This window comes from Cervus elaphus, chromosome 19 (genome assembly GCF_910594005.1).
Source record: "Cervus elaphus chromosome 19, mCerEla1.1, whole genome shotgun sequence".
Lineage (NCBI taxonomy): Eukaryota > Metazoa > Chordata > Mammalia > Artiodactyla > Cervidae > Cervus > Cervus elaphus.
This window is the reverse complement of record NC_057833.1, coordinates 73438058-73462787: the sequence shown is the minus strand read 5'-3', so window position 1 is coordinate 73462787 and position 24730 is coordinate 73438058. Positions and strand designations below refer to the sequence as shown.

Below are 24730 nucleotides of genomic sequence, written 5' to 3'. Positions count from 1 at the left end.
CCAACCTGCTCCGACCAGTCCCTGGAGCCGCTAGCCCCGTCCTGCGCGTGCGCAGTGATGGTGACGCAGAGCTCTCACGTAGCTCTGCGGCGAGCGGATTGGAAGCGCCAGTCGGCTATGAGCGACCTCGCCCGAGTCTCAAATCCTAACCCAGGTCCCCATCCCCACCCCGAGCCCCGAACTCCAACCCCTGATCCTAGTCCTCGCCCCGAGGCTGGTGAGTTAGAAGTGATGGTCTCTTAACTGCCCTGAATTAGGCCCCTTCACTGAAGTGTTGAAACAAGAAATCTAGAAGAGTTTTAGGGCTGCGCTGATTCCTCTCCCTCTCAGCGTTTAAGGAAAGAAGGCAGGTGCCAAAGATAACAGACCTCACAAGTAGTCAGACATTTTAGAAATCAAAGCGTTGCTTGGGCTGCAAAGTACATTAAGACAGGTGTCCGAGATCTCAGACCTCAGAGGTGACAAGACCAAACTCAGCCTCACCTCGGACGCCTTTCCCACTGGACCCTGGTCCTGTGTTTGGCCTATCCAGCCCAGTCTCAGCAAAGATCCTGTTGTCACCCCCACCCTGATCTCTGCGCACCGTCATTGTCTGACTTGGTTCCTCTTTCCTCCCTCACAAATGGTATCTAATATTCTTGGCCTGTCATTTGTAAGATCCTCCGCCCTTGAGGTCTCCTCAGTTCAGTTTAGTTCAGTTCAGTCGCTCAGTCGTGTCCGACTCTTTGCGACCCCATGGACTGCAGCATGCCAGGCCTCCCTGTCCATCACCAACTCCCGGAGTTTCCTCAAACTCATGTCCATTGAGTCGGTGATGCCATCCAACCATCTCATCCTCTGTCGTCCCCTTCTCCTCCTGCCTTCAATCTTTCCCAGCATCAGGGTCTTTTCAGATGAGTCAGCTCTTCACATCAGGTGGCTAAAGTATTGGAGTTTCAGCTTCAGCATCAGTCTTTCCAAATGAATATTCAGGACTGATTTCGTTTAGGATGGACTGGTTGGATCTCCTTGCAGTCCATAGGACTCGCAAGAGTCTTCTCCAACACCATAGTTCAAAAGCATCAATTCTTCGGTGCTCAGCTTTCTTTATAGTCCAGCTCTCCCATCCACACGTGACTACTGGAAAAACCATAGCCTTGACTAGATGGACCTTTGTTGGCAAAGTAATATCTCTGCTTTTTAATATGCTCTCTAGGTTGATCTCCTAGTAACTTTCCATCCAATGGCCCCTCCCTGCTCCTTATCTGTAAATCCCCCTAGTCCTTGTTGAATTTGGAGTTGAGCCCGGTCTGTCTGTAAATGCAATAGTCTTGAATAAAGTCTTCCTTACCCTTTTAACAAGTGTCAGGATAATTTTTTTCTTTCACAAGGGTCAGAGGTGGCTTTGCCAGGGTGTCACAGCAATATCCGAAGCCCAGGGTCCTGGAGACTGGTGGAGGACTTGCCTGTATGAGGGACTCCTGGCACAACCAGGGGCCGTGATTCAGTGCGGGAGAGTGGAATTTTGCTGTAGCCCATTATGTTTATTATAAAGACAATACAGAGGGTTCTAAAAGAGAAAAGCATCCCCACAGTAGTTTAAATGCTGCATTTCCTGTATTTCGTCCCGTGTGCTGTATTTTGCAGGGACATGTGGTGTTGCAAAGGGTTTATCAGTCAAGTCTTGGTCCGAGCCCCCTCATCCATGCCTGGGTTCTTCTGTACAGTGGGTGGGCCCAGCAACAGTCTTAAGTGAGTAGTACTGGTGTGAGGGGTTCGGGCAGAGAGCACGGCCAGCTGGAGTACAGGTGTCCCAGACCCACATGCCACCTGCACTGGTTTACTAGCCCGTGTGGCCACACGGGGGCTCCTCTGATCAGCTGGTGAAGGATGGCTGGCTCAGTGCTAGCTGCAGGATGTCTCCCTCTGGTGGTCCCGAAAGACTCGTGAAGGCCAGTGCCAGCAACAGGCAGCACTTCGAGCACAGTGCTGGCCTGGGATTTGGTTTGATCCCGCTGAAGGTGTTAGTCCCTCAGTCCAGACTCTTTGTGACCCCATGGGTTGTAACCTTCCCCAGGCTCCTCTTTCCATGGGATTCTCCAGACAAGAATACTGGACTGGGTTGCCAGTCCCTTCTCCAGGGAATCTTCCCAACCCAGGGATTGAACCTGGTCTCCTGCATTGCAGGCAGATTCTTTACCATCTGAGCCACCAGGGAAGCCCTTGATCCCTCTAGCAGGCTAGTGAGTCAGCCTGTTACTCCTTTGTGAGTGCCGGCAGGAGACCAACTCCTGGGTCACAGGCAAAGGATGGCTTATTCCTCGTGGCACTGACACATATACATCAGCGCCCCCACATCCGAGTTTCACAGGAGCGACTTGGTGGGCTCTGTGTATGCTCACTGCCTGTGCTGTGGGTGCACATGGTACCAAGAGGGATCAGGGAGCTGTGAATCCACCACTTTTCCAGCCAGTAGTGAGCGATCCCCATCTTTGTCCAGGGGTGACGACCCTCATGTCTCAAGGTTACCAGCTGTAGGAACAACCAAAGGAAACAGCCTTGCCACCTTGGCACACCAGCAAGACCTGTAGGTGAGCAAGAGGTCTAGGGGCCCCGCCGCCACGTGGAGTGCCTGTCCATCTGCTCTGTGTGGAGGGCAGTGTGCCGATGTTGGATTGTGCATAGGCTCACAGGCAGATAGGGATGGCCTGACCCTGCTGGTGGTGGTGGGGAGGCCAAAAGGAGAGAGATGGAGAATCAGGGCAAGGAGGTCTGGAAGGGGCGCTAGGTGTAGGCTGGCAGGTGGATATGCTCATACCCTGCTGTGAGGCCGCGGGGCACCCACCATGGACGAGGCGCTGGACAGCGGGTAGACAGCCCATCGATGACCATCAGTCTCTTTCTTCAGCCAGCCTGGTACTGGCTGGTGGGTCAGACAGGGTGTGGCCATGGTGGCTGGGATGGAGGCTGAACACGGTATCGTCCCTCGGAGAGACTGGGCAGTGATGCGCTCCAGCGGGATGGACACGTTCTGGATCTGGGCTCAGCTTCCTGCCTGCGGGGACTCAGCCAGTACCACGGTCTGGGGGCTCATTGTGGTTTGATCCACCAGCACAGGATCGGTCCCACACATTGCATCAGACTAGAGGACCCACTTCAGGAGCCCTAAGGCCCTTTGTGATCTGGCCCCCACCCATTCCCCTCATCTCATGCCACACTCCCCTGGCGCACTTCCTGATGGTCCTCAAACATATGACTTGAGTTCACTTCAGGGCCTTTGCCCCTGCTCTTCCCTGGATCCAGATGCCTTTCATTGATTGTTATGGCGTGATCCATCACTTCCTCAGAAAGTGGATCACTTCCTCTATCCACCCTGCTGAGAAAGGCCTTCCCAGCTACATTCCCACCAACACTGTGACCTCCAGTTCCTGCCCTGCTGACCTCAATGTTTATCATGTCCCTTGTGCTTTATGCCGTTCTCCCCGTGGACTGCGGGCCTGGGCTCTTCTCCCTGGAGCCCCAGCCCCTAGACATGGTCTTCCTGAAGTAAGGCTTCAGGAGGTGCCTGTGGGCTGGCTGACTGATGAGCATGCAGGGTCTGCAGGTGCCTTTGATGCCAGCTCTGGCAGGTTCCCAAGTCACCGCTCCCTCATCATCCACTGGGGGTGAGAAGATTTCCTTCCATGCTGGATCACAAAGTCTGCAAACAGATGTGGGAACTTGGCATGATGCGTGGCGTGTGGGGGGCCCAGGCTGAGTGACTGAGCCTCTCTGCCCTCCTCCACTGACAGTGACCCTGGCTGGTGCAGAAAGCCATTGAGATGGACGGATGGACTCTGTGGCAGAACACAGAAAGGACTTGTAGAGAGAAGAGTGGCCTGTGTTTATTCATTTTATTCCATGTCCTGACTGTCTGGGTCATTTCCACCTCCATTCTCATCACTGTCACTGAAGAATGTATGGGCAATCTGGTAGAACTTTCTGGAAGGGCACTCAGCCACTAGGGTGTCCAAGGTCTTTACCCTCCTGGGCAGCACACCATGCCCACTTACTTCCATGGGCAGTCTTTTCTGATTAGACGTTTCTAGGATGGAGGCCATCTTTTGACCTCATCAATGAAGTAATGAAGGAAAACAATGTTGTCCCCTAGCATGAAGCCCACTACTCTTCATCCTCTCTCTCGAGCAGGGGTCAGCAACCTACAGCCCACAGGCCAGATCCAGCCACTGCCTGTTCTTTTAGATAAAGTTTCATTGGCACATAGCCAGGCCCTCTGCTTGTTCTTGTAAATAAAGTTTTATTGGCACACAGTCAGACCTACCTGCTTGTGTTTTGCCAATGGCTGCTCTCTGGCTGCAAGGACAGAGTTGAGTAGTTCAAACGGAGGTGCAAAACCTAACGATTTACCATCTGGCCCCCTATAAAAAAGTCTGTAGTCCCTCTCTAGGCTTCTCATGAAGCCTCAGCACGGGAAGAGCCTGTCTAGGGGCTGGGGCTCCCAGCCCCCATACTCTCCCCTCCTTCCTTTGCCAACCCTCCCCAGCTCCTCCTCCAAGGAGCCAACAGCCTCGCCTCTCTATTTCAATATATTATTCATGACAAGAGCGTGCCATGCTAGTCAGATCACACTCTTTTTCAGTGACTGTGGTTTTCTCCGGCTGGAAGAGCAAGGGGCTTTATGTCTTTGGCATGATGTCTGTGCTGGAACAAAGTCCTCTCCCCTGTGTTTCCTTTATCTGAACTTGAAACACCCCTCAGTCAGGATCAGTACTTGCTGATCTTATACTCTATGGTTCCTGCTTCTTATTTTTATGGAAAAGATGTTTCATAATTGCTTTTGCAGTGGTGTCTGGCCAATGGAGCATGACCTGCTTGTGAAATATGTGGTTTTCTAGAAGGGAAGGAGCCCCAGAGGGGACACTGTGGGCACAAATGTTTTGTCAGAAGCCTGGTTCATGAGATACTCAGCCTTAAGTGATGTTCCCACGGAGGCCCTGGGATACATGGAAACGAAAGCCACCCTGTCCGACAGCTCTTCAGTTACTGCTATCTCATGAAATATTAACTTTCCTTTAGTACGCTTTCAGACGTGAGATGACTCTCGGGCCAGAGGGCATCAGGGAAGGAGCCCTGGGCGAGAGTGTGGATAGAGCTGCTGACAAGCAGCTGCGGACACGTGTGGGTCTCCACTTCCTTCACCGGCTGACTAGGGTCTGAGATGCCTCTTAGGGGTTGTGGCCATCCGTGTAGCAGGATAACTCCTGTGATGGCCACTCGCTGAGCACCTGCTGATCTGAGGATGCAGCTGCGGTGGCTGGCGCCTATGCCCCTGCAGTGTGAAGTCCTGCAGACCAGAGCTGCAGTCCTGTGGACCAGTCATGATGGCGAGGCGCTGTGCCCTGCAGTGGGCAGCCCTGTAGACGAGAGCTGTTGGGTAACAGCCACCATTGCTGGTGCCAACCACCTTGGAAGAGAGACTCCAGTCATCTTCAAAGTACCTTGAGAAAAGGATCGAGTGCTGTGCAAGGAGCTCTGATGGGTTCTGACACTTACCCCAAGCTGCTTGGAAACCTCTGGGTGGCGGGCGAGTGAGACAGGGGCCAGCCATTGGCCAGTGCACCTGGGGCACTTTGGTCCATGCACCTGGCAGCTTTGCAGAGAGGCAGAGGCAGATGGGGCAAATGGCCCTCCAGAGGAGGATGCTCTGGGCAGGAGTCTGGACATTGCATCCATGCACCCAGAGGAGGAAATGAGGGTCAGTTGGCAGCCCCGGGCCCTGCCATCAGAGGAGGCTCAGGACCCTGTTCACTTCCCTAGATCATGAGGCCGCACGGGGTGGCAGCCAGGAAGGAGAGGGCAGAGCGCCACTGTGGGGTGAGAGATTTGTGGTGAGGGAGTTTGGAGTTGTAGGAAGAGCTTCGATCAGTTTTTCAGGAGTCAGCATTCAGTCCTCTGTGCTCCAGCCAGAAGGACTGGGAAGGGCCATGCAGCCAGGGTGGGGATAAGGCACCTGTGGGTCTGGGGCAGCACCTGCTGGGGTGAACCCTGTGCGGGGCTCCTCCTGGCGCCTTGGATCCTGCCTTACAGGGAATGGGCTCCTGGCTTGGGGCCCCTAGGAAGACGGGTTAGGGCAGGAGCAGACCAGTAGGGGAAGTGGTTCACCCAGTCTCCAGGCCCCCATTGTCCGACACAACCCCGTTCAGTTCTGCGCCCCACCTCCCTGCGGTTAGGACTTGATGAGAATTGCTTCCTCCGGGTTCACACTTGGCGCCAGCCTCTTGGGAGGGGACCTGGGGAGGCGGACCGCGCTCCAGAAGGCTAGTCTCTCCTCCTGGGTTTTGGTCCGGAGTGCGGGACTGGGCGGACTGCGCTCTCCGGAGCCGTGACGCGGAGCGCGCTGCGCGGGCCCCGCAGGGCCAGGGCTGCGGTCCTGCTCGGCGGCGGTGGCGGCGTCGGCGACGGCGCGAGTGACGCGGGAGCGCGGGCCCTTCTCAGCAGGTGCGCACGCCGGCCTGGGGTGGAGGGAACCGAGGCGCTGCGGAGCCGAGTATCAAGGGGAGGATGCCCCAGGATCCAGGAGGAGGGTCGGGCCAGCACGAGGGTCGGAGCCCAGGCTGGGGTGCGTGGGCCAAGGGATGCGGAGACCCAGGCATCGGTCTGGGTCCGGGCGCGGGGGCGGGAGCTGGGGGTCGGGGAAGACTGCAGCAAGCTCCAAGGTGTGAGTGCGCCGGGGTGCAGAGGGCTGGGCGCGGCTCGGGCTGCGCTGCGGGGCTGCAGCGGGGTTGCGGGACTGCTGCGGCAGGCAGGCGGCTGGCGGGTGCGGATGTCCGCTGGGCTGCGGCGCGGGGCGCAGGCGCTGCGCCACGGCTGGGCGCGGTCTGTCCGGAGGCGCCGTGTCGTGACTTGGGGACATCTGGGACTTAGCTATCTCGGGCTCTTCCTCTGACCCCCGCCCCCAAGACCTCTCGGCCCAGTTCCGTGGTTGGCGGTTCCTTTGCCCTCACCCGCGTGTGGCTATTTTTAATCTTGAAAGTGCTGTCACAGCCAGGATTTCAGGATGCTGGAGGAGGAGAGCAGGGAGCCCCTACAGGGTTAGAGTGGAGAGTGGGCGCACACAGGGCCGCAGCCACTGTGCCAGACCGGCACGTGGTTCTGTTTACCGGTGAGTCTTCTGGGCTCGGGGAGGGTGGGGTACCAGGAGGAGCCCTGTCTGGGTGAGTCCCCATGGGAACATTCACCCCGTGCTCCTGTCAGCCCCCTCACTCCTCTCTAGGGCTGCAGCTTCACGTTTTGTCAGTGTTCTGTGCTGGGCCACATCTGTAGGTGTGCCTGTTGTTACTATATTCAGGCCTACCGGGTCAGATTCTCTCTCTTCTTGGAAGTCATTTACTTTTAGAGTTTTCTCAACCTATCTGTGCTAATTGTTGTTGTTCAGCCCCTAGATCATGTTCAGCTCTTTGTGACCCCACGGACTGCAGTACTCCAGGCTTCCCTGTCCTTCACTATCTCCCGGAGCTTTCTCAAACTCATGTCCATTGAGTTGGTGATGCCATCCAACCATCTCATCCTCTGTTGTCCCCTTCTCCTCCTGCCCTCAATCTTTCCCAGTATCTGGGTCTTTTCTAATGAGTTGGCTCTTCACATCAGGTGGCCTAAGTACTGGAGCTTCAGCTTCAGCATCAGTCCTTCCAATGAATATTTTGGATTGACTTCCTTTAGGATTGACTGGTTTCATCTCCTTGCTGTCCAAGGGACTCTCAAGAGTCTTCTCCAACACCACAGTTCAAAAGCATCATTTCTTCAATACTCAGCCTTCTTTATGGCCCAACTCTCACATCTGTTCATGACTACTAGAAAAACCACAGCTTTGACCATACGGAACTTTGTCGGCAAAGTGATATCTCTGCTTTTTAAATACACTGTCTAGGTTTGTCATAGTTTTTCTTCTAAGGTGCAAGCGTGTTTAATTTTGTAGCTGCAGTCACTGTCTGCAGTGATTTTGGAGCCTGAGACAAAATCTGTCACTGTTTCCATTGTTTCCCCCTCTATTTGCCATGAAGTGATGGGACTGGGTACCATGACCGCTTTTTGAAAGCTGAATTTTAAGCCAGCTTTTCCACTCTCCTCTTTCACCCTCTTCAAGAGGCTCTTTAGTTCCTTTTCAGTTTCTGTCATTAGAGTGGTATCATCTGCATATCTGAGGTTGCTAATTGCTCATGGAGAATTTTTGCTATAAAACAGGGTAGCCAAATTTGCTTTTAGGTGATATGTGAGGAGAGCAACTGATGGTATGATCCTGGGAAGAACCCCAGAGAAGGTTTGATGGCCGGGGTAGGGGGTTGTAAGTTCATTGTCAGCCTAGTTTTCTGGACTCTCCCAGGGCCTAGACTATTGGGCAGGGGTCCGGGTGTGGTGTGGGGGGTGTGGGGGGAGGGGAGGAAGTGGGGGGTCAGGCCAGACTCCCCCTGCAGCTGGACATGGGAATGGTTACACATGGCTTTGCCCTTCAAAGTCTGATGAGTGGTGGGTGTGAGGAATGGTGTTTGACACGTTTCCTAGGGACCTGTTGGCAGCTGGGATTGAGAAGATGTGAACAAGCCTCTAGTGAGTGTGCTGAGATGGACATCTACGAATCTGAAAACTGTGAATCTGAGCAAACACACTTGAGTTTTTTGAGACTAAGTCCTTTATTGCTTCTCCTTCTGTCACTTGTCCCGTACAACAGTGGTCCCTGACCTTTTGGCACCAGGGACCGATTTCGTGGAAGATAATTTCCCCACGGAGTGGGATGGGGGAATGTTTTTGGAATGATTCCAGTGCATTACATTTATTGTGCCCTCTGTCTCTATTATTATTACATCTGCTCCCCCTCTGATCATCAGGCAGTAGATCCTGGAGGTTGGGGACCCTGGCTGCAGGACTGAGCCCTGGAGAGTCCCGGTCCCCTTACAGATTAGCTGCCCAGTTGTGAGATTCTCAGAGCCTTCTTTTCCTCTTCTGTGACCCGGAACATTTCCTGCTGATCTGTTCCCCTGAGAAGCTGATTGTGAGGCCTCGCAAGCTGCTGACTAGGATAGCAGGTGGCCCCGTAAAGGCCACTTGGGCGTAAGCCCCCTTTGCCACGAGTGGTGTGCCAGGTGGCTCCCGAGGACCTCAGGACCAGCACACTCACTGCTTGTCTCAGTGCTTCCTGGCTGCTATACAAAGACCACGTTCGGTGGCTCATAAACAGACATTTATTTCTCACAGTTCTGGAGGCTGGCCATCCAAGACTGTGTCGTTGGTGGTTCTGGAGATTGGATGTCCAAGACTGTGTGGTCAGTGAAGGCTCACTTTGGGAGCAGACTCCTGTGTTCTCACATGGAGGAAGGGGCCGGGGGCTCTCGGGGGTCTCTTTTACAAAGGCATTGATCTCATTCATGGAGGCTTCACCCTCCTGACCCAACCACCTCCTAAATGCCCCATAGGAATTCTAGGGGAACACAGACCATCCCATTCTGCCCCCCCAAATTATGTCCTTCCCACATGCAAAATACACTCACTCCATCCCAACAGCCCCCAAATCTTAACTCACTGCGGCATCCTCTAAAGTCTCCTCTAAAGTCTCCTCTAAATCAGATGTGGGGAGACCTGAGGTGGATTCACCCTGAGGCATAATCCTCTCCAGCCGTGAGCCCGGGGAACCAGTCAGTGGCACTGAGCTCCAGTTCATGTGCTCGACAGACACACAGGAAGGCCAAAGGAACTGAAACATTGGCGTTGGAGCGAGAAAGGTTTACCGCAGGGCTGAACAAGGACAGATGGGTAGTTTGTGCCCCCCAAATCTGGAACCCCTGAAGGGCTTCAGCAAAGCATTTTTAAAATCCAGGCCATTGGGGCAGGGGGGCAGTGATCACAGGGTATGTGATCAGCTCGTGCACGGCTCTCTGATCTCTCACTGCTTGATGGCAACAGGGTAGGGTCTCAGGGGCTAACATCATCAGTCCTCAGGCTCCAGTAGGTCTGCGGGCTACATGCTTATGATCAAGTAATTAACATCTTCCATTTGGTGGAGGTGGGGCTTTCACATGTGTAAAACCACGCAGCAAATGTACAACAGAGGATGTGGGCAACACATCTGCCCTGGGACGGCCCCCTTGTAGGGTCCTGCTTGGTTGCAACAAGCTGTGTGCTTCCAGAACAGAGTGGAAGGCCAGGAAGCGGGTGGACATTCCCATTCTGAAAGGGGAGGTGGGAAAGAAGGCAGGGTGACGGGTCCTAAGAGTGCCCTTTCCTTCTGGGCCTGTGCTGGGAGGGCTGCCCCCTGAGCCGTGAGGTGCCTTGGGGCCCATCTTCCCCTGTCACGGAGGCAAGTCCCAGCCTCTGTTGACTCTGTTGAGATGCTGTCTAATCTCCTTGCTGGATGAAAATGGCCAGCCCACCTCCGTCCCGAGCAAGTGCAGCCATACCCTCTGTGTTCTTCCCTGAATTAGCTTTCTCAACCCTTTCTGTGTCAATAGGCTGAGCACCTCCCAACTCTCTAAGCTCTAAGTGTTTTGTGATTGGAAGTCCATCTTTAGGTCATTCCTCTCTTCTTGCATTTTCCTGTAAGTACTCAAGAGAAGCTTTGCTGTACTTTCGACACTTTGCCTACCTGTTTCCTCAGTCAAATTTCATCACTCACAAGTTCTATCTTCCACAAAACACCAGGAAAGAAGCAGTTCACCTAGCTCTTTACCTCTTTGTAACACGATTGCCTTTCCTTCAGTTTGCAATAACATGGTCCCCGTTTCCATCTGAGATGCATCAGAACGGCCTTCCCCGTCCCTCTTTCTACTAACATCTGCTTGTGACCACTCAGGTTTCTCTAAGGGGGCTGGGGCGCTCCGTACAGCTCTCCTGTCCTGAGCTGGCACCACGCTTGTTCTGTTTGTCCGTGGTGATGGAGGCTTTTTCTAGCACTCCGCTAAACTCTTCCGCTCTGCACGTTGCTCAGTTCCAAGGCTGCTTTTGCATCTGTAGGTGTTTGTAGCCTCAGCACCCACTCCTGAAAACAATGCCCTGTGTTGTCGCGGTGCCTCCACGTGAGGAAGGTTTGGCTCCCTTCCTCTCCGCAGGTATGGGCATGTCTGGGAGTGACCCTGGCCTAGGAGTGAGGGGGCAGGAGCTGCCCAGGGGGAAGAGTGAGGACAAAGACGTGAGAGGTGGCCTGAGCCCTGTGTCAAGCCAGTGGCTCGACCCCAAGTACCCCAAGTGCCCAGCACTGAACTGAATGGCCCAGAAGAGGGTGGGCCAGGGAGGCCAGGTGATGGCAGGTGTCTCACGCCCTGACAAATCCCAACCCCCCTCCACCAGAGCACAGTGACCGCGTGTTGAAGCTAGATGAAAAGTTTGGGAGGGGGAACTTCCTCTGCTGCCTGCCTTGGGTTCTTATGGCTGAACTGATAATAATAGTAAAACTGACACAAGACAGATCAGCAGGAGAAAAAAAAACTAATTTAATTTCATGCACCTGGAGGTCCCATAGGAATGGGACCTAAGAAGTGGGCAAAGCAGGCAGCTTTTATACTGTTTAGAAAAAGAAACAATACACTAGTGAGGAATTGACAGGGCAATGAAACTTAAGTTTGCGGTACCCAGTGAGTGAAGGATCTAAAGAGTTTGGGCTTTAGTCAATGAAAGAAGTCACGAGGTTGGTTTATACAGGCCTCTTGGCCCCAAGTCTGCATCTCTGGTGATAGGGCCCTTCTGTCTCTGGGTGCAAGGGTGCACCTTTCACAGGAGAGGTTTCTGCCCTGCTCTCAAGGAGACAGAAGGGAGGGTAAGAGTGGCCCTCTTGCATTGGTTGTCTCTTAAGGAATTTTTGTTGTTGTTCAGTTGCTAAGTAGTATTCACCTTTGCGACCCCATAGACTGCAGCACGCCAGGCTTCCCTGTCTTTCACCATCTCCTGGATTTTGCTCAAGTTCATGTCCATTGAGTCAGTGATGCTATCTAACATCTTATCCTTAAAATTCATTCAGTTCAGTCGCTCAGTCGTGTCTGACTCTTTGCGACACCAGGGATTGCAACACGCCAGGCTTTCCTGTCCATCACCAACTCCTGGAGCTTGCTCAAACTCATGTCCATTGAGTCAGTGATGCCATCCAACCATCTCATCCTCTGTCATCCCCTTCTCCTCCTGACTTCAATCTTTCCCAGCATAACGGTCTTTTCCAAGAGTCAGTTTTTCTTAAATTTTTTAATTCAAAATAATCAGTATGTCTCTGAGGCACATTTTGGGGCCACGTATGCTGGACCCCACAATGGGAGAGAAATGACTATCAGTGACCATCAGTGACTGTCTTGTGTGGGGGAGGGTGATGTGGCCAGAAAGGGCTTCAGGGTGATAGAGGGAGGGAGACCTCATGAGCTGTCCTCTGCCCCTGTTCACACCCTTGAAGCAGCCGGTGGCAGTGGGGGCCTCCCTGGATGACACCTGGGGTGATATGGGTGATGTCCTGAGATGTCACCGTGGGCATCGTGTCTCCAGGGAAGTTCGTGCATGTATTTATTTTCGCATTCGTAACCTGAGGGAAGTAGTCATGCTGCTTACTGAGGCCCTGGTGATGGAAACCAGGTCAGAGCAAGGGTTTCAGAAAACAGGATCTGTTTTACTTGGAGGGGCCGTGTCACAGAGTGCAAGTCTCTGCCACTCCCCAAACCAGCTCTGCGGGCAGTGGGGGCTTTTCTCCTTCTGGGAAAACAGAAGGAGTGACTCACGTCTGGAAGCAGGAGGCTGGGACCCCATCATGAGCACTGTGTGTGAGGACCGGGCAGTTTCTCCCCTGGTCTCGGGCTCCCGGGCATCACCAGGTACACAGGAACAGGGCGGGTGGGCACGCTGCTCTTTCTCTGGTCCTTCACAGTGACCCAAGAGTATGAATGGGCGCCTGGGCCCCATGGCTATACACGTGCCTCCAGACTGCCCACGCCTGATGAGGCCAGAGCTCGGGCAGTCGGAAGAATGTGCAAGCCAGACGACAGGGGGTCCCCACAGGAGGAAACACCTGACCCATCCCCCCGACCCACTGTAGCAGCCCCGATGGCTGGCTTCTCACCTTGGGTGGTCTTGGGGTGTGGCAGCTTCAAGTGGGATCTCATTCCCTGACCGGGAATTGAACCTGGGCTATGATGATGAGTGCACTGAATCCTAACCACTAGACCACCAGGGACCAGTGGCTAGAGTCAGTCACTAGTGGTTCGGTTCTCGGCTATTTTGAAGAAAGAAATCAGCAAAGAGATGAAAAGTGGTGAGGCAAGTAAAGTGTGTATTAAGAACAGGCTACTTGCAAATAGACACATGGTCGGGTTCACAGAATTGTGTGCAGCGGGGGCAGCTTAGATCACTTATGTGGGGCCATTTTCTGGGTCTTTGTTTTCCTCTGGCCAATTATCCTACTTTCTGCCCATATCTGGGCTGACGCAGGGCCCTCCACTATGTGTGCACGCGTCTTCTAGCCGAGACAGATTCCAGCACGAAGGTCTCTGAGAGGTTGACAGGACATATTATGGACTAGTGCGCCTTCCTTTTGGACCCCCACCGAACATTTCTGTTCTTGTGCAGAGGGGTGGGGGGGAGTCTCCTTGACCTCAAGGATGAAAACTGAGATTGTCTTGGTTTTATTCCATCAGAGCTTAGCTCCTCTCTGCTCCTGGGAAGGTAATTTTTCCTTGAGATTGTTGGAAGGAGAATTTCCTCAAAATGTCTAATTGCTCACCTTGGGGCCCACCTACCTCCTACCTCATTTCCAGGTCCCCTGGCTTTGAAAGCCAGAGAGAAGCTTGTTTTGAGGTAGCAGGACCAAGCCTGTTCTGCGGAACCTGAGCCGGGCATCAGGATGGAGTCACTGGTGAAGAGGCGTCGGGATCAGGCCAGCTCCAGGGAGGAAGACAGCTTTGGGGTGCGGCCCAGGAGGGTGGCCGACCTGGCCATGGTCCCCAACCTCCAGTGGAGCAGCACCAGCCTCTGCAGGAACAGGAGGTCGCAGCACCTCTTCAGCAACTGTGAAAAGGTAGGTCTGGGGTCACTGGGTCTGCCAGGGCCCTGGTGGGGCACAGTGACCCCCTAGTTTTTCTGGGGACCACAACCCAGCAGAGGGGACTTGGAGAGAACATTGGGGGGCCCAAGTCTGTGCCGCTGGGTTGGTTCCTGTCCTGGTTCCAATTGGGAAAGTGCTGGGTAAGCCCCTACACCCACCCGCCTCATTGTGTGATGACTTTGCATCCTTTATCCAACAAGGAAGGCCCGGGCACCAGCTGAGGCCTGGGTTGGCTGCACAGAAAGCCCCAGGCAGGCTTGTATTGGGGACATTTGAATGTCACACCACTGGTTGGGTGTGAAGATGGTGTCTCACATCTCAGCCTGGTCCCTCGGATGTGGGCGGGTGTCCTGATACTCACAGTCACCTTTGCACCACACTGTTGCTCCTGAGGAAGGCAGCTCTGACCTACAAACTGTAAAGGGCTGTGAAATCCCAGGGGCCCGGGAGGAGCAGATCCCCAGGTTCACTCCTCCTTCTGGGGTCTGCACCTGAGGGCCTCCGGCAGGTGGTGGGGGAGGGCTCAGTGTCCTGTCTCTGAAGGAAGACCCCGAAGGGTGTCAGGGTGCACGGGTGGGCCTGATGAGGTATGGGGTGTGGTCTTTGGAATGGCACTGATCTAACTGCCTGAGAATCTCTCAGTGACCTTTTTACCCTCAGCAAAGAAACCTGAGTTCATGGATTCCTGACAACATCAAGAAGAAAGAATGCATATACTTTGTGGAAAGCTCCAAACCGTCTGATGCTGGGTGAGTGACTTGCTCTGTTCCCACTGGTGGTTCAGACAGTACAGAATCTGCTTGCAATGCAGGAGACCCAGGTTTGATCCCTGGGTTGGGAAGATCCCCTGGAGAAGGGAGTGGCAACCCATTCCACTATTCTGGCCTGGAGAATTCCATGGACAGAGGAGCCTGGTGGGTTATAGTCCATGGGGTCACAGAGTCAGACATGACTGACTGACTCACCCATTTCTTTCCCTATTCCCACATGGAGTAGCTGATCAGGGCAGGGCTGACCAGGCCTCAGGAGGGACAGCCCCAGTGTATGTACCAACCTGGGGTACTCGGAGCATTCCCCTCCAGACACCCTAGTCCTCGCTCTGCAGGAAACGGGCCTCACTCTTTATTACTTCTGCTCCTTTGTCACCTGGTGATGCCACCTCCACCACGGAGCCCTCCTTGACCACACACAGGATGTAACCCCTCCCTCTACCACCCTCTGTATTTGTCTTTTCTGCTGGTTGCCGGCAGCACTTCTATTATGCGGCTTTGTGGTTTTCTCGAACAAGTTCTGAGCTCTGACCGTGACTGAGTCACATTATTACTTCCCCACTGGACAGATAGCCAGTGTCCAGCTCAGACTGTGAACAGTACAGACGGGAGGGGCATGCCGTGTCTGGGTGATGGAAGAGGATGATAATCTGGAGCCAGAGGTGCATGATCACTGACGATGATGCTGTTCCTCCTGGGACGTGCCTGAGATGTTGTCACAAAAAGTGCCCCATTTGGGGGTTCACGCTCCAGCTTGGCTCCTCTTCAGATGATAGCCCTCCTTCCTCCTCGGAGGCCATGGGGGACCCCTGCGCAGAGAAGGTTGCCACCATGATCCAGCTGATGGCCTCAAGATTGTATTCAGTAATGATCAGAGTTCAAGTTTAGGCTGATTGCTCTGACCATGTGCAGAGGGCTTTGCACTGAGGTCTCTGGTTTTAGTTTTTAAAATAAGCTTACAACAGTAGCCCCAGAGGAGACTTGTGGTCCCCAGGTTTCCTTGCAGGAGTCATTGGCTCCAAAACCCTTTGAAGAAGGTTATGTGGAGGCCGGGTCTGGTCGGTAGAGGTTCAAGGGGTGCCATCTGTCCAACCTCAGCCCCTCCTGTCCTCTGAATTCTGAACAAATAGCAGAGAAACATCCACAGGAGTCAGTGAAGGTTGGGGTACAGTCTGTATCTGAGACAGAAATGGAGCTTCTTCCTTGTTCAGTGTTTCTGTCCCTCTTTGAAGGAATGGCGCTCAGGATATGTTTGGCTCTGAAACCTTTCTTGGTACCAGAACCCATGTGAGGAGCAGCCATGAGGTAGGGGGGAGGCAGGGCGGGCTGTCACTTGAGTGCGTGTAACTCCCCATGGCAGCTTCTTCCTCATATGTCATGAGGTGCTGGTGAGGGTAGGGGAGGGGGGCAGAGCCCCACCTACCCACGTGGGCCAAGAGCCCTGTGAAAATTCTCTGATTATTCAACTTCTGGGTCTATAGTCTGTAGTTTCCTGCTCTGTGTCAGGCTTGGGAACACTCTGTCGATTGAAGACCTAATCTCATTGGGGGATGGTTGAAAGAGAGGAGGGGAGGGTGTGGTCTATTCTAGGCTGTTACAATTTATGAGAAAGTTTGGGGTGGCCTTGGGCAAGGACACAAGACGGAGTCTTTGTCCTGGCGGCCCCCTCCCCCACATTGGACCCAGCTTCCTCCTCCCTGAATGGAGGTGCTCACAGGTGGTGCTCAGGGGAGCCCTGCAGGTCTAGAAGTGATTTGAGTCTCCTAAGGGGTCATAAGAGCTTCCCAGGTGGCGGTAGTAATAAAGGACCAACTTGCCAATGCAAGAGACATAAGAGATGCAGTTTCAATCCCTGGGTCGGGAAGATCCCCGGAGGAGGGTATGGCAACCCACTCCAGTACTCTTGCCTGGAGAATTCCATGGGCAGAGGAACCTGGCAGGCTATGGTCTCTAAGGTTGTAAGGAGACGGACACAACTGAAGCGATTTACCACTCCTGCACACGAGGAGTCCTAGAAGAAGGTGGGCTTGGAGTTCCCAGTGGCTGGGCCAGTGCTCCCTGGCCTGAGGAGGCCCTGGCCTGAGCAGCGGGACAGGGGTACTGAACCCAGGAGACCGGGGGACAGAGCACACGGTGGGCCTTGGCCTCTTGATCCAGCCTTGGTCCTCTGCACGGCTAGTTAACCCGCACAAATTTTATAAGCTATCTTCCATCTAGAACCTTATTTGGCCCTCACAAATTCTGAGGTTAGGGGTCAGAGAATGTATTTCCCCCCCCCCCCCCATTTAATGATTGAGAAGTTGAGAGTCGGAGCCCCTAAGGCCACACTCTGTAAGCTATAGGGAGACCCATTTTCTCTCTCTAGGTCCAGTCGTGTTTTCCCCTGGTGTTGTTGGGCTCAGGTCTCACCTGGTGTCAGATTTTTTGATTTGCTCTCATCTGTATCTTGTCTTCTAGGTCACCTGTTACTAGCTAAAGTAGGCCTCTAAAAAAAATGTGTAGATTTCCAATTTAACAAGCTGTGAAGAACATAGTTGCTGTCTCCTCTCTCTCCTCCCAAGAATGGCACTAACGGAGTAAAATGATTTCAACCCACCAAGACAAAGGAGGCGAGGGAGGAGGTGACAGTTGAAAAGAGGTGATGGGATGTTCTCTTTGGGGGGCCATGTGCATCCCTCTGGCCCCAGATCTAGAAGTTTCTGCTTTGAGCCTGCACTGTGTGCTTTTTTGACCTTTTTATTTTGATATAACTATAGATTTACAAGAAATTGTAAAGATACTGCAGATGGACCCCACAGTCCCACCAGTGGTCACTTCTACCCCACCATCCGTAACCCCTGGCAATCACTCATCTGCTCTTCATTCCTGCAATTGTTTCAGTTGCTGAATGTCATATAAGAGGAATCCTTCATGAGGTGATGTGTCAAGGCTGGCTTTTTTCACCCAGTGGAATGCCTTTGTGATCCGTTCGAGTTGTGTGTGTTGGTCCTAGGCTCCTGTTTGCTGCAGAGGAGCCAACTAGCCTAGATCACAATATTTGTAGTGAGGTTTCTGTAGATGACAAATAATTGGATTTTATTATTTTTTATCCATTTTGCCAATCTCTGGGGCTTCCCTGGTGGCTCAGTGGTAAAGAATCTCCCTTCAATGCAGGAGACACAGGAGACATGGATTTGATCTCTGGGTCAGGAGGATCCCCGGAGGAGAAAATGACAACCCACTCCAGTATTCTTGCCTGGAGAAGGGACAGAGGAGCCTGGTGGGCTATAGTCCATGAGGGTGCAAAGAGTTGGACACAACTGAGTGACCAACAATTTCACTTTCATTGGTATATGAGGACTTAAGTTTACCATTGTATTTTTTTGTTTATATTTCTCTGTTTTTCTTTTCCTGCCTTTCTGTGGGTTACTTGAACTTTTCTTAGAGTTACATCTGATTTGTCTATGCTATTTTTGCCTGTATCTCTTTTATAGCTTTTTAGTGGTTGTTCCAGGTACTACATTTTATATACTTAACTTATCACATATTACTGATATCTACGTATATTGGGAACTTATACTAGTCTCCCTATGTTGACATTCACCAGTTTGTGGGAAATGTAGAAACATTCCCACCTTTTACAATGCTTTGTCCTTCCCCATTTATATTATAATTATTTACAAAATTTCCTCCACATACATATTAGGTCATGGTGCAATTTTCTTCAACCGTCAAACATACTTCAGAAAATTCAAGAGGAGGAAATGTGTTTATTCACCCACCCATACTTTTACTCTTTCCATTCTTCTTTGTTTTCAACAAGTTATTGGCCAGAGACAGAGCAATACATCTTAACACATCTTTCCTTACCTGAACTCTATTGACTAGAGATGTTTCAACATTCACTTACAGAACAAATAGCCGGCTGTAGGCGTTAGTGTCTACAAAAATCCCGTGCTTGACAACAAGCTGATATTCCAGAATTCTTCCTTTTATCATTTCCTTTCTGTTTAGAGAATTTCCTCTAGCCATCCTCTTTGGGGAAGTTTGGTTGATGAAATCCCCTGCTTGACAACATGCTGATATTCCAGAATTCTTCCTTTTATCCTTTCCTTTCTGTTTAGAGAACTTCCTCCAGCCATCTTCTTTGGGGAAGTTTGTTTGTTGACCAGTTCCCTGGTTTTCTTTCACCTGAGAGTGTCTTGGCATCCCTTTCACATGGAATGATATTTTTGCTGGATGCAGAATTCTGGGTTTTGTTGTTTTCATCTTTAGAAAAATGTTGTGTGGATTCTTCCTGGCACTGATTTCTGGCTTCTGATTCAAAATCAGTTGTCCAGTTATTTTCCTCCAACAGGTAAGGTATCATTTCCGACTTTCAAGATTTTTGTCGTTAGATTTTAGAAGTTTGATGATTATGTGTCTCCACTGACTCCATGGCTGGGGTGCCAGTCATGACTCCCCTGGGCCTCCTTTATCCCTGCCGAGGAGAGGAGCAGGCACCAGTTGCCCCTGGTGACCCCCGGCCTTTGCAGGAAGGTGGTGTGCGAGTGCGGCTACCCACGTGAGAAGCACCTGGAGGAGGCCACGTGGCCCCACGCCTTCCAGGGCCAGGAGTGGGACCCGAAAAAGCATGTCAGGGAGATGCCAACAGATGCGTTCGGTGACATCGTCTTCACGGGCTTGGGCCAGAAAGTGGGAAAGGTTGGTTTCCATGACTCCACTGCTCTTACTGGGGACCAGAGCCCACCCTAGGTGACTGCGGTGGCTGGGCCTCCCTAAGTAGGGCGTGGGAGGCTGCAGAACCTACCTGCCCAGTGCTGGGGGTGGGGGCAGGGTGGAGGGCTCTGCATGGCAAATAGAGCTACATGGTGTCCTCAGGGGATTTGTTGCCAGGGCTCTAGGAGAGGTGTGGGCGGGGCACAGTAGCAAGTTCAAGGGGGTGGCCTGAATGGCTTTTGTCACTGCCAGGAGGGAGCAGGGGAGCACACAGCACCCAGAGGGGGTGATGGGCAGTGGGGAGGCCTTGGGGATGGCAGGAGAGCCAGCAGCAGAGGTGGGAGTCCGGCAGGGGTGGAGCGGGGCGGATCAGGGCTCCAGGCTTGCCTGGGAGCACGGGGGCATGGGTGGGGCCAGTGGGGGGCCCAGGCCTGGCCGGCATCTCTCTCTGGTGCTGCCAATCTCAGGGTGGTCACCGGGCCAGCAGCATTGCCAAGCAGACTCGGGCCCCACCCCCACCCTGCTGAATCAGAGTCCCAGCCCCCTGGCTTTAACCCACCTTCTGGAGGGTTCTATGCCAGCTCTTGGGCAGCTGTGCCCTGAGGAGTCTGGGGGGGGGGGGGTCACTTGTTTCTGTGCTGCAGTTCTGGGACCCCCAGCCTCTTATTGGCTGGGTGCGACCTTCCTCCTCGATTTCTTAGAATCGCTGCCCACTTGGCCCACTTGGCCCAAGAGGTTGAACAAAGCCTGTTGAATGAGGTGAACTTGGCCCTAGAGCCGCCTTCCTCAGCACCACCTCCAAGCCCCGCCCCTCCATGAGCTGCTGTTGGTGCATCACCACGTTGCCTTATGGGGAGACTGGGGTCAGGCCGTGGGGCTCAGGCTGGGGTGCCCTCAACAGAGAGACCCCGGAGCTGGTCCCCGCCGGCGGCCTCTCTTCTCAGCCCTTGCCTCCCCTCTCTCTCAATCCATGACCTGCTTGGAGGCAGCCACTTTTGCTTTGTCTGGACCCAGCATGAGCATCCACCTGCCTGCCTGAGGCTGTCAGGCATGGCTGGGGCAGGGTGGCCAGGCTCTGGGTCTGGGTTGGCCAACCACTGACCCCCGGGTTCTTCTGACCTCCCTGCAGTACGTCCGCCTCTCCCAGGACACTCCCTCCAGCCTGATTTACCAGCTCATGACCCAGCAGTGGGGCCTGGATGCGCCCAACCTGCTCATCTCCGTGACCGGCGGGGCCAAGGACTTCAACATGAAGCCCAGGCTAAAGAGCGTTTTCCGAAGAGGACTCCTCAAGGTGGCCCAGACCTCAGGTAGAGCAAGGACAGAGGGACTGAAGCCCAGACCCCAGGTGGTGCTCAGGCCTGGGAGTGCTGGGCAGGCGGGAGGACCCCTGGAAGGCAGAGTCAGGGCCTTGGACTGGCCAGCCTTTGTGGGTCACTGAGTTGGGCCCAGGCCCGGGCTAGGTGGGGAGTGTCTGATCAAACTCACCCACTTCCGGCCGCTGTGCCTGGCTTACTCACGGTGCAGACACAGCTCTGGTTGGCTCCCCACTGATGATGCTTCGAAACAGAAGCATTTAGAGAAAGTTCTGAGATGCCGTGTTCCTGAGAGCAGGACAGAGGGAGGCAATGGGGAGGAGGGGAGAGGGCAGGGCCTACAGTCAGAGCCGGGGTCACCTTCCTGTTCCCACCTAACTGAGCATCGTGGGACATCACGGGTCCTGACTGCCACAGGGAGACCTGATCGTGGTGGGGCTCACACCTGACAATGAGTTTGAAAGCCCTGGAGCAGAGAGTCTGCACAGCACCCGGTGTCTCTCTGCTCCTCCCCAGGGGCCTGGGTCATCACCGGGGGGTCCCACACTGGCGTGATGAAGCAGGTGGGCGAGGCGGTGCGGGACTTCAGCCTGAGTGGCAGCTTCTGTGATGGGGAAGTGGTCACCATCGGGATCGCCACGTGGGGCGCCCTGCACAACCGGGAGAGCCTGATCCACCCCATGGTGAGCTGGAGGCTGCTTCTGGGCAGGGAGGGGGTGGTCGTAGCACAGCAGGGAGGTGGTATGGTAGGATCTTAGCCAGTGGTCGGTGAACAGGCCACCACTTGGACACCACGGTAAGTGCAGTGTCAGGGGAAGTGGCTGGATAGGGATGTGGGAGACCCAGGCTCAAATCCCCCCCCCAACCCCCCAGATCCTGGTGACCCCAGGAGAGTAAGCACCTTGTCTGGACTCTGGTTTCCTCCCTCGAGATCATAGGATGGGTGCACATAAGAGTTGCCAGAGCTGCCGCTGGTCTGGGGGCCCTCCTAATACCACTCTGATGAGAAATGGACTTGGCAAAGGTGTAGCTTGGCTGGGAGCATACAGCCTACCAGCATCTGGGTTGTCATATCCCTGAGCCTGGCCTTTTAGCCCAGGGCTTAATGGTTCCCTGATTCCCCTCCCATGAGCTTCTCTTCTGAGCTTGAAGACAGAGCCTTCCCACGTCCATTCACCAGGGTGCAGGCCTGAGAAGCAATTGCTTAAATGTGGGGATGTCAGTTGGAAAAAAGAACTGATTCATTCAATAAGATTTTTTGAGGACACAGCAGATTGGCATAATGCGCACGTGAAAGCTTGGAGGGAAACACTGGCCCCAAATAAAATTCTCCTTGACACCCTGAGGAGGTGTGATGACAACTGTCCCACGAGGTGTGACTTATGAGCGAGGGTCCGGCCTTCCTGGGGCGGGGGAGGTGTGCGTTCACTTCCTGGGGAGCGCGTCCTCTGCAAAGTGACTCCTCGTGTCACTCACAGACGCTAGTCACCAGACAGCTGGCCCCTCGGCACCTGTCCTTCCGTGTCCACGTCACAGATGTGCTTAATGGACCGGACGGGCTCTGTCCTGAATGCTCGTTACACAGAGTGGAAATCTGAGGCCGAGAGATACTGGCTGACTTCCAACATCACGCTCCACTTTTCTCCCCATCTGGAGTTCAGAGGACTTCCGGCAGCACCACCTGGCTCTCCTCTGTGGCATCCAGGGGCCGTGTGCACGGGTCCATAACCACCTCTCCTGGACCTGTGTCCCAAGTGACCACAGAACAGGTGGCTTAAAGCAACCGAACTGTACTCTCGCATTTCTGAACACCAGAAGTCTGAGACCAGTACCACTTGGCCAGAATTGAGATGTGGGCAGGGCCAGGCTCCCTCCAGTGGCTGGAAGCTGAACTCCCTGCCTCCTCCAGCTCAGGTGCATGCCACTTTCTTGGCTTGTGCCCGCATCGCTGCAGTCTTTGCTCTTGGTCATGTGACCTCCTCCTCGTCTAGGGACACTTGTCATGGCATTTAGGATCCACCTGGATAATCTGTGCTAAGATCCTTAGCTTCATCACATGACCAAAGACCGTGTTTCCAGATGACAGAACATTCACAGCCTCTAGGTTTTAGAACCTGACATCTTGGTGGGGAGTATCACTTATCCCGCCTGCTAGAGCACCCATTCCTGGCGTGAAAGATGTAGAGCTGTCTGTCTGTCCTGCCCACCTCTCTCCACCCACAGGGCGGCTTCCCTGCCAAGTACATCATGGATGAGGAAGGCCAAGGGCACCTGACCTGCCTGGACAGCAACCACTCCCACTTCATCCTTGTGGACGACGGGACCCACGGCCGCTATGGGGTCGAGATTCCCCTGAGGACGAAGCTGGAGAAGTTCATATCACAACAGACCAAGGAGAGGGGAGGTGAGCGGGGCCCGCTTTCCAGGGTGCTTGGAGGAGATGGGAGCGGGCTGGTCCAGGGGTCTGGGGCTCGGCTGGCCATAGCCAGGACAGTTGGTGGGTGGGGTGCTGGGGTGGCCATTAGAACACACCTGGACATCTGTATACTTGGCCAGGGGATCATCTTTTCATGCCCCTTTAACAGCAGAAGGAAAGGCCAGGCAGGCACTCGGGACACAGAGCACCCTGTGGTCCCTTCACTACACACACATCTCAGTTCGGAAACCAGAGCGTGAAGGAGTCAAAGCTCAGGCTTTGACTTCATTTCCCCTGTGGCTGGGGTGGGATGGATCCTAGGGCTCTGGGAGGTCAAACACACAGGGTTCTGCACATGTTTTGCTGGTTGGTTGGACACCTTTGAGCTGAGGTCTTCAAGCTCTCCTGCATATTGGGTTGTTAGGCTGCAGCTGGCAGGAGTGGGGAGGGGCCCAGGGGATGCTCAGAGCCCACGGTCCTGAACTGTGCTCCCTGCTTCATCCTAGGCGTGGCTATCAAGATCCCGATTGTCTGCGTGGTGCTGGAAGGGGGCCCCGGCACTCTGAACGTGAGTCCTGCAGGGGATGGGCCTCTTGGGTCAAGTCCTGTGGTGGGTGAGTAACTGCCCAGAGTGCTGTGGCCTGCCTCCCACGGAAGCTGTCGGCAAGAGAGGGCAGAGAGCCTGTCCACTAACAAAGGGAGGTGCATTCACCATGCACAGTCTCTCTGGGTGGGTGGGTTGGAGCCCCCTGAGAGGCCCTGCCATGGGAGGGTCAGCCCTGGAGCTTGACCAGCACAGAGCAAAGAGGGGTTCCAGAGGGACTGCAGCCCTGTAGGACCCCCGGACAGCCTGTTGGGGGCTTCTAGAGCTCTGCACTCAGGCTCCCAGGAGGAGTCCTCAAAGTACAGCCCTTGGCACCCCCCACCCCCAGCTCCTTTACATTCAACAGCTGAATGTAAAGCAGGTGCTGACTCATGGCCATGGAGCTACATGCAGAACCACTGTCCAGCAGGGAGTGTGCCTGCCTTGTGGCACTCGGGCCAAACTGACCTCTGCCATAGGATTGTAGGGTGATTGCGATTGCAGGATTGCCCTGGAGAAGCTGAACTCCCTGCCTCCTCCAGCTCTGGTGGATGCCACTTTCTTGGCTTGTGCCCGCATGGCTCCAGTCTCTGCTCTTGGTCACGTGACGGCGGCCATGGGTCCCGTCGTCCATAAGGATGAAGTGGGAGTGGTTGCTGTCCAGGAAGGTCAGGTGCCCTTGACCTTCCTCATCCATGATGTACTCGGCAGGGAGGCCACCCTGGGGATGGAGAGAGATGGGCAGGACAGACAGACAGCTCTACATCTTTCATGCCAGGAATGGGTGCTCTAGCAGGCGGGATAAGTGATACCCCCCACCAAGATGTCAGGTCCTAAAACCTAGAGGCTGTGAATGTTCTGTCATCTGGAAACACGGTCTTTGGTCATGTGATGAAGCTAAGGATCTTA

General features: G+C 54.0%; 1 protein-coding gene across 3 annotated transcripts in view; it reads left to right on the top strand.

The window, feature by feature from the left end:
• The first annotated feature begins 6240 nt into the window (after window positions 1-6240).
• The window catches only part of TRPM2 (transient receptor potential cation channel subfamily M member 2), a 50143-nt gene continuing 31653 nt past the window's right edge, over window positions 6241-24730 (top strand). The window contains exons 1-8 of one of the 3 annotated variants that reach the window (XM_043875032.1): window positions 6241-6477; window positions 13752-14011; window positions 14699-14787; window positions 19323-19491; window positions 20636-20816; window positions 21339-21505; window positions 23046-23226; window positions 23745-23806. In XM_043875032.1, the coding sequence (XP_043730967.1) occupies window positions 13838-14011; window positions 14699-14787; window positions 19323-19491; window positions 20636-20816; window positions 21339-21505; window positions 23046-23226; window positions 23745-23806 (1023 nt within the window). In that variant the 5' untranslated portion in view covers window positions 6241-6477; window positions 13752-13837. Of the gene's footprint in view, window positions 6478-6499; window positions 6599-6856; window positions 7142-13751; window positions 14012-14698; window positions 14788-19322; window positions 19492-20635; window positions 20817-21338; window positions 21506-23045; window positions 23227-23744; window positions 23807-24730 lie in introns of those variants that run through there. The other 2 variants (XM_043875034.1, XM_043875033.1) reach the window with 2 other exon arrangements.